We start from the raw sequence: 9,776 nt of genomic DNA, 5'->3' as shown, positions 1-9,776 counted from the left end.
AGCTTTACACATTATGTTCTTCATGGTGGTGACTTGAGTCAAGATGGTCACCAAAGCCTTTGTCTAAGGTCATAGCATTACCAATGTAAGGATTGACTAATCCTTCAAATTCGTCATCCCATAGACCACATACTTCACTAGCTTGCTTCCCAATGATGTCATGAGTTGACAAGAGCAACTCCTCTTTCTTGTTATCATGGCCAATGAGGCCTTCTTCCTTACTTGTCATGATTGGTGGTGAGCTATTCAAGTTCTCATTCTTGTTGAAATTTCCTTGCTCTCCGGCTAGAGCACCTTGAGGATTATTGTGGACGCGGGCCCACCGGGGCAAAAAGCGAGCAAGCTTTTCTTGTGCATTTGTGGAGTCGCCACCAATTTATTGTGGAAAATTGGAAACCGTTCGAATACCTCGTGCCATGTCAAGACACAAAGTAGTGACATGAACACCAAGAACTCATTACCCTTAACATTCTATGTCTAGAATGACTCTCGTGGATGCCAATGAACACGGATGTTCACAGAGATCTGGAGTAAGGGGTGAGGGTACATATTAGGAAGCTCTTTTGATCGAACACCTAATCCTGCCCGCCTTGATAGCGGGCTCTACTAATGATTAGGGAAATTGTGTATACTCGATATGTTGTCGATTTATATGCATGCAATGCAACATTCATTAGATTAATCCTAGCATGTGAGAATTAATACTAAGTCGGTTATCACGTAATTTAACATGTAATTGAGTCGAAGTAGGAATTTAAGATCGATTACATGTGAGAGCATACAAGCAATATGATAAAAGAAATACAATAAAAATACAATAAAGAAAATTACAATAATTACATTGGATTAATTGATTTATGTCAAAAATACATTTAAAACGGATAATTTTAGAAAAGAATAAATAAATAAATAAACGAACAGATTATTAGGTGATAATACGATTAATAGTAAATTAAATACGTAAACTAATAAACTAGGTCAAGGCAGAAACGGGAGTTCAGAGACAGAACTCAATCAGGAACAGGCGTAGTAGAGCTGCGTTCTATGGAAAAGGCGCAACAGACGCTGCATCTGTTCCTGAGTTCAGTTCTGGTTGTGAAGCCGGAATTGCAAATCGTTAATATTCATTGGTGATATTAATGCTTGATTATATTATTTGACTCGGATAGAAGTGGTTTAAAAGATTACTTACATGTGATTAAGGTCATAAAAACGATAAAACATGGATAAAAACTAATTAGGATGAATTATTTACAAGATTAAAAGATTAATTATGCGAATTAATAACATAAATTAAACAAATTTATTAGGTTAAAGACGAATTAATGATGGCAACGATAAATAACGAATGAAAATATATCAAAGATGAATTCCAGGGACTCAGTATGGATAAATCGAACCTCTAAAAACCCGAATTGATTTATATGACGAAAACCCGTAAATATGGATGATAAGGGATTTAAGTTGAGATGTTAATGATGATAAGTTATTAATGAATTACAGGTTAAAATTATCATATTAGAATTATTGTGTTGAAAGAAACATGAACAATTGAAAGCAAAATAAAACATACAGACGAACAAAAGACGAAGGAAGAAGAAAGGAAGCAGGAACTGCGGCAGCCTCAGGAAGAGGCACAGCGGGTGCTGCGTCCCTTTGAAGTGGCGAAGCAGTTGATGCGTCCTTTCTCGACGTTTGTCTCCTGATAATCCGTAAAAAAGGTTTGAAATAAGGTTTTACAAATCGGTTTTAAGCGTATTTTCGACATAAATATTACAATAATAATTACAAAAATAAAGAACAATAGTTAAAAGAGAAGGATTTACACCCTTAGACTTACATGTTTGACGAAACGAGATGAACTAAGTTAACGTTTAGTGATGCTCGACTCGAATGTACGACGAAAGTGCCCTCTTAGAGGAATTAAACAGATTGATTAAGTTGATTGATTGTGGAGTTGGTCAAATTGGTCAGTCAGTCAAAACGAGGCTGGTACTTAGAAGGATCTGAGCTTACGTGGTAGAAAGTTCAGGCACGTAGACGCCAAAAAGTAAGAACGTGGTCTAGAATGCAAAGGGAGAAGAGAAGGGCGGACACTCGCGTGAGAAATATGTGAGACCGAAGGTCTCTTTTTGTACTAATCACACGACGGAAATTAGGGTTTTCGGAGAAACTTTGGAAGTGAATCTCGAAAATATACGAAAAATACGCAGAAAAGGATTGAGGAAGAGGCGCAGCAAGCACTGCGTCTCTTGGAAGAGGCGCAGCACCTGCTGCGTATTTTCCCAAGTGGTCTCCTCCTGCGGAAGAAAGATTTTCGTGTTTCTATTATGAAGTAGCGGATTAATCTTATTTCCTTAATATTTTATATGATAATTTTAGGATATATTTTACCAAAGATTAAAAGATTGGAAAATATGGAATAGAAATATCCGGAACATTCCAGAACATTCTGACTCGACATTTTAAACGGTTATTAGAAAATGAAGACGGTTATTGACCCGGACTCCAAATGTACTCTAATTACATTCAAAATGACCGTATTGGCGTGTAGATGACGACTATGAGGTAGACACAAGTGTTTGAGCGATCACTTGACGATAAACTTACGAACTGTCACAAATCGTTCCGTGTACCAAACATGTGGCCCAATCATCACCGGGTGGTTTGCGGGAGGTGCAGAAATGAGGTATCTACAGAGCCCCCACTTTGACTGAGGCTTGGACAAGGCGAAATTCAAAGTATAACCATCAGGTCAATCGAAGATTTCAACCTGACGACTATGGCGACGCGAAGCGGTTCAAGGGGTCTGAACCAAGGACCTGTCGTCGGGAACATTTTAGAGTCTGTCGACTATCGGGGAGGGTCGTTTAAACTCCATTAGACTACGTAAGGAGGCTCGCTAGCCATAAGAAGAGACCATACCTTAAATTCCTTGAAACTCCAAAGGGAAATAAAACGCGATATTGGAAGAGGCAGCAAGACGTAAGCAGGAACCGCTAGGAGAAATCTGCATGGGTCGGCTTTCAAACAAACTTCGGAAGAGCTTTGGGTCTATGTTTCTCTCCACGTGTTGAGAGGGACAAATGTCTATCCGTATACTCTCTTCGGGGAACATAATCGGGAACTGATCTCCATGTCTCGAGAGGGACGATTGGCTGTCCTTGTACCCTCGCTGGGGGAACAGAACCGGGAACTGATCTCCATGTCTCGAGAGGGACGATTGGCTGTCCGTGTACTCTCGTTGGGGGAACAAAATAAAGGTGTGTTGAAACACCTGTCAGAAAATATCCGCTCGTTGTGGCAAGCAAAGTCTTGGTAAAAAAAAATATATATTACGACAGTTTGCAATTGGCTTGGAAATGCGAGTCTGGGCGAAGAAGAAATGTCAAATGGACCAAATATACGATGTGTGGTATCAAGGAAGAGGCGCACCAAAGATGGGACCACAAATAACGAACTTATAACGAATCTTCAAAAATTCATTTGGAGGGAAACTGCGGAAGAGACGTTCCTCTACGGGAGGTTGGCGTACTGGCCAGTCGTGGTAAGTGCTTTATTCTTTTTCGATTGACATGAAAACATGATGAATGATCATCAATTAATGAAAACCATTTGAATTTTGCAGGAGGTTGAGGTGGCGGGCATCGAGTTCCCAGCATACCCCGAGACCCTCGAGTACACTGATGCAACGGGGATGACGACGATCTCCGAGCTTCGCGACTTTGACGCGGCGGTGAGAGATTTTGGTCTAGACGAGTGGCAGCATCTGATTCGGAGGGTATGCTCCCCAATTTAATCAGCTTTCGTATAAGAATACACTTGTTTAAAGTTATCAAATTATTGAGGATCCTTGAAATGTAGGTTGCGCCATCCCGGTTCGTGGCTTTGTGGAGGGTAGCCAACCGGCTACGGGCTACTGCCATCGAGGCACTTGCTAGCGGTCGAGGACATCAGGTATGAACCTTTCGTTTACTTCATTTTTGAATTTTCTAACTCTCTTTATGTTTGAAATGATTGACATGAGCCAATTCTTGTCGTTTGCAGAGGGAGCGTGACTTGAAGCGAGAGCTAGCTCAGTCCCGGGAGGAGACACCTCGCCTGCTGAGGGAGCTAGAGGTCCACGACGCCGAGATCACTGCTCTCGAGGCAAGAGTTACCGAGTTGGGCGGCGACTAGCAGTAGTTTGTTGCTTTTTGTTGTTTTTGTTGTTGGTTGTACTGTACTTCACACACCTTTGTACATTTCGGACCTTCATTTTGCACTTTATACACTTTGTTTCGGGCTCGAGCCCCCAGTTTGGTGTACATATACCTTTTGGTTGTATATATGATGGCCTGAGTGCCTTTGCTGTTGGGTTGCTTTGTTTGTACCTGCAGGTTAGCTTTTGAACAGGTTTTGTAGATGACGGTTTACGCCGTCATGCTGCCGAAATGTACACAGAGATTCACATAGGATATACATTTGTACACATGGCCTAAATTAGCGCAAGACAATGATTTGAAAATGCAAAAAAATTACTGAAAATGACCGGACGGTAGGGAGGGTTACCCCCTAAAAAGATGAAAATAGAAACATATAAGTTTGAAATGTGAAATGGAATGGGAGTGAAATAATTCCCCCAAAATAGAAAATTAAAAAAGAAATGTGTAAGTTTGAAAATGAATATCTAAATTGGTGAAATAATCCCCCCCCCCCCAAAAAAAATAAAAATTAAAAAAAATGTATAAGTGTGCTGAAATGACGAAAATGGCGATATTTCCTCGAAATGCGTGCCCATAGAATTTAGGAAACGCGCAACATGGTCATTTGACGGATTTACCAAAATAATAACCCGTATGAATACAAAATTATTCTTGGAGGAATTAGGAAAGATCCAACGCGGAAAATCACAGAAAGAAGGCTTAGGAAGAGGCGCAGCAGGAGCTGCGTCCCTTTGAAGAGGCGCGGCAGTGTGCGCTGTTTCTGATGTGGGTCCTGACAGATTTTAGGAAACAACTTTTAATATAAATATAGACGTCGAAAGAGGTTTTATTCACATAATTCTTCCGTCTTTCTCTCGTCTTATTACATAAAAGCTCTCTAATTAAGCATACATCATGAATACTCTTGAAATCCGTCTGAAAGAGTGGACAAATGAGTTCTCTAATGTGGAGAAACACTATATGGGCGCCTATAGTTTTGGATCAATCTTGAGTTTGAAGCTGATCAAGGTAGTCAAACCGTTCCTAGATGCTTATCTTGATTATTGGGACCCGAATTATCACGTATTTGCCTTTCCTGGAGGCGATATTTGCCCATTTCCCGAAGAAATTGCTGCGATCGGTGGTTGGGACCCGGAACATTTGCCTGCTATACCCTCTACTTCTCAAGGGTATAAGAATAAGTTCAGAGATTTGCTTGGGTTGACAAGAGCTGAGGTTGACCGTCTTGTGACCTCAAAAGGAGTGCAAATGTTGGACTTCATCGATCGATTCATAAACAGGGCAGGTCCTACCATTTCCTATGTTGCAAGGCGAAGGGCATTCGGATTTTGCCTATTGCATGTATATGTCCTTCAAGGGCATGTTGATGAGGATTTGAGAGGTGACCCTCATTACTTGAGCTTAATTGAGCAAATGGAGCTGCGCAGGAGCCCAGCTTGCCTGTGTTTAGGAGAGATCCTGTTGGGGTTAAATAACAGGAAAGCCAACCGTGACCTTCCTTATTTGGGAAGTCCCATCATATTGCAGGTAACGGAACGAAGCTTTTTTATTTTTATTTTTTCTTTTTTTTTCGATTTTTTCCTTTTTTGATTCTAATACCTGCGTTTTGGTAGGTCTGGCTTATGGAGCGTCTTCGATTGATCGAGCCCCCAGTTAATGTTCCTGCTTATCACGTTCGCTCAATTGCAATGAGGACTAGACTTTACATGGTGGACTTCACTCGAGTCTGCAACTATTGGGAGAACAAATTGAAAAGTGACGATGGTCCCCTGATTAGATGGATCGTACCATGGTGGCATCTCAAATATGTCACTGGAGTATCGTCCTTGGATCCTACCCGATCGGTGCGCATTCCTGGCTTGGAGTTTATGATATGCATCTTCCCAGAGAGGTTGATGAGGCAGGTTAGATTGAAGCAGATGATTCTGAAGCTTGATACCGTCCCGCAGACCGCTATGGCCCTTACCATTGAGAGCCGAAGAGAATGGGCCATTAAATGGGCTCAAAGAAACGTGTGGTTCTTGAATTCTTCTGTTAGTGCTCTATGGGTATCTGATTCCTATACGCGGTGGAGGAAAGCTACTACTCCGGAGGAGCGCGAGAGATTGAGGAAGCGCGAGCCTGTTGACTACAAGGTTCGTGATGTAGAACCGGAAAAAGAGAAGCATCTGATTGAGGGAGAGGAAGAATCCGGGTTTCAAGTTGTTCATCCTTCGAAGAAACCGAAGACTTCTCCTGCCGTGGAAAAGGTGGTTGACAAGAATGGCAAGGCAAGACCACGAGAGAGACCGTTGCTGATTAGGTCTGAAGTGGCGCAAGTGCGTCCGGCTCGAGGTCGAGACAAGAAATATGATAAAAATGACAAAGGTAAAGGGAAAATGGAAGAATAGCCCGAGTCTTTATTATTATTATTTATTATTTGTTATAAAATATGTATAGTGGATGACCATGATACCCCTACATCCCCAACCATTGTATCTATTCCCAACCATTGTAACTTTCCATCTCCTTATCCTTTAGGAACCATTGTTACCTTTCACCAAGAGGTATCTTTGTAATCTATATATATGTATCACATGTACATGGATGAAAATATATACAACAACAATACTCACTTTCTCTTATATTGTTTTCTCTCTTTAATCTTCTCTTATCAAAGTAGAATTATAATACGTTATCAGCACGATTCTCTATTCAAGATCAATAACACATTTGGGAGAATTATCAAATTTAGGTTTGTTGCAAACTTATAGTTTTTCGCCTTTGATTTCGATTTTAGATCCTTGCTTAACAAATCTACCAAATTAATTTGTAAATTTTCTATCTATACTAAATTTATATTATTGTGATTATGACACAAGTTTTTACACATTCACTTGTATATATGAATTCTTTTGTTCACATAATCTTTGCATGTACATAATCATACATATAACCGTAGTTAAACTCTTCAATGATAAATAATTGATATTAAAGATAATGATAACTTGCATTATGAGACTCCATTTGCATATTACACAATTTGTTTGATAAATTTGTTGATTTTCATGTTACACATCTATATACTATATTCTTTCATACATAATTAATTTAATATATTTGGTCTACTGTATACTTTGTATACAGATTACCGCTAACATTGGTGTCTACTATGCACTTTGTGTATAGATTACTCAAGAAAAATTTTATTTTATTTTATTTTTGTTTTGTTTTGTTATTTTTTTTATTTTATGATAATTTTCATGCCCTAATTTAAATTATTATATTGTTAATAGTGAAAATCATGTCAAACCTTGCAAAACTTGAATTTGCGGCCCTTGAAATTTCGGGAAAGAATTATTTACCTTGGGTGTTAGATGCTGAAATACACCTAGATGCAAAAGGGCTTGGTGAGACGATAAAAGATGGAAATAAAACAACATGTCAAGATAAGGCTAATGCTATGATATTTCTTCGCCGTCACCTCCACGAGGGTCTTAAAAACGAATATTTAACTATTAAAGACCCGCAAATCCTTTGGAGCAATCTAAAGGAAAGGTATGATCACCAGAAAACCGTCATATTGCCAAACGCTCGCTATGATTGGATGCATTTGAGATTGCAAGATTTCAAATCACGGTGAATATAATTCACCATGTTCAAAATTACTTCTCAATTGAAGTTATGTCGCGAGAAAGTCACAGATATGGATATGTTAGAAAAAACATATTCTACTTTTCACGCTAATAATATTGTCCTGCAGACACAATATCGTGAAAAGGGCTTTAAGAAATATTCTGAATTAATATCTTGTTTGTTGGTGGCTGAGCAAAATAATGAGCTTTTGATGAAAAATCATGAATCACGTCCTACTGGTTCTACCCCATTGCCAGAAGCAAACATTATGTCCTATAATGAAAAGGGGAATTATAGGGACCATGCCAGCAGCAGTGGTCAAGGCCGTGGCCGTGGACAATGGCGAGGCCGTGGGGGTGGACGTGGACGTAGATTTGGTGGTCGTAATGGAGGTCGTGGAGGTTATTTCAAAAAGACACATTCCCACTTGCAGTGGAACCGAAAATATCATACGGGTGAGAAAGATAAAAGCGAAACTATGACCAATATATGTTATCGTTGTGGTGCAAAAGGGCATTGGTCACGTGTTTGTCGCACACCCAAACACCTTGTTGATCTTTATCTTCAATCAGTAAAGCAGAAAAGAAAGAATACCGAAACAAATATGGTGATTGAAGATGGCGAAGGTGACTTTGATTCAGGCGATACAACTCACCTAGAAGTGGATGATTTCTTCCCGACCCCCGAAGGGAATTAGATAATAATTATGAACTTTTAAGACTATCAAATTATCTATATCAATTCGTGTTAGGACGTTTTATGCTTGTTTTATCATTTATATGGTGTGTTTAGAATTTAAAGGATCCTATGTATAGTTTATATGTATTTTTCAATATGGTATTTTTATTTAAATCTATATTTATCATTCTTATTATATTTATGTTTGTTTTAGTGACGAATATTTTATTTCCTTGAAGAAAATGAATACCCCACGAATTCGAATGGGAATAAATGATGAAGAATTATGTATTGCTGACAGTGCAGCTACCCATACAATACTTAAGAATATGAAATATTTTTCTCATTTGACGATGAAAAAGACTAGTGTGAGTACTATATCGGGTAGTACAAACATTATTGAAGGCTCCGGAAGAGCAGGTATATTATTACCTTGGGGAACTAAAATTGAAGTTGTTGATGCATTATACTCTCCTAAGTCTCAAAGAAACTTGTTAAGCTTTAAAGATATTCGCCGAAATGGATATCATATTGAGACAATAAGTGAAGGGAATAATGAATTCCTTCAAATCACGAGTATAACCCAAGGCACGAAACACGTAATAGAAAAGTTGCCTACATTCTCTACTGGTTTGTACTACACGAAAATTAATACGATTGAAGTCAATGCTATTTTAAACCAGAAGTTTAGCGATAACTCTATAATTTGGCACGACCGGTTAGGCCATCCTGGTTCAACAATGATGCGAAGGATAGTGCAAAATTCATGTGGACATTCTTTGAAGAACCAGAAGTTTCTTCCTAATAATTTTCCCTGTGCTGCTTGTTCACAAGGGAAACTTATAATTCGTCCTTCACCAGTTAAGATAAATTTTGAATCAATTAGTTTTCTGGAACGTATACAAGGGGATATTTGTGGACCAATACATCCATCAAGTGGACCATTTAGATATTTTATGGTTTTAATCGATGCATCGACTAGATGGTCCCATGTATGCTTGTTATCAACTCGAAACCTGGCGTTTGCGAGATTACTTGCTCAATTAATAAAATTACGAGCACACTTTCCAGATACACCTATCAAGAATATTCGTCTTGATAATGCTAGTGAATTTACTTCCCAAACTTTTAATGATTATTGCATGTCGATTGGGATAAATGTTGAACATCCTGTAGCCCATGTTCATACACAAAACGGTCTAGCTGAATCTTTAATCAAACGACTTCAACTAATTGCTAGACCATTACTTATGAGGTCTAAACTCCCAATTTCTGCTT

General features: G+C 38.9%; 1 protein-coding gene across 1 annotated transcript; it reads left to right on the top strand.

Annotated features, from left to right (window-relative positions):
• The first annotated feature begins 7,890 nt into the window (after nucleotides 1-7,890).
• LOC141614347 (uncharacterized) lies at nucleotides 7,891-8,517 on the top strand. Its single transcript, XM_074433100.1, has one exon. The coding sequence runs from the start codon at nucleotides 7,891-7,893 to the stop codon at nucleotides 8,515-8,517; it is 627 nt and encodes a 208-aa protein (XP_074289201.1).
• Nucleotides 8,518-9,776: the final 1,259 nt, after the last annotated feature.

The sequence above is a fragment of the Silene latifolia genome, chromosome 11, assembly GCF_048544455.1.
Source record: "Silene latifolia isolate original U9 population chromosome 11, ASM4854445v1, whole genome shotgun sequence".
Lineage (NCBI taxonomy): Eukaryota > Viridiplantae > Streptophyta > Magnoliopsida > Caryophyllales > Caryophyllaceae > Silene > Silene latifolia.
Note: the sequence above shows the minus strand (reverse complement) of the source record. Positions and strands in the feature narration are given on the sequence as shown.

Bases quoted from the DNA above. Each gene is read 5' to 3' on its own strand.
- LOC141614347 (XM_074433100.1), top strand. From the start codon at position 7,891: ATGGATATGTTAGAAAAAACATATTCTACTTTTCACGCTAATAATATT.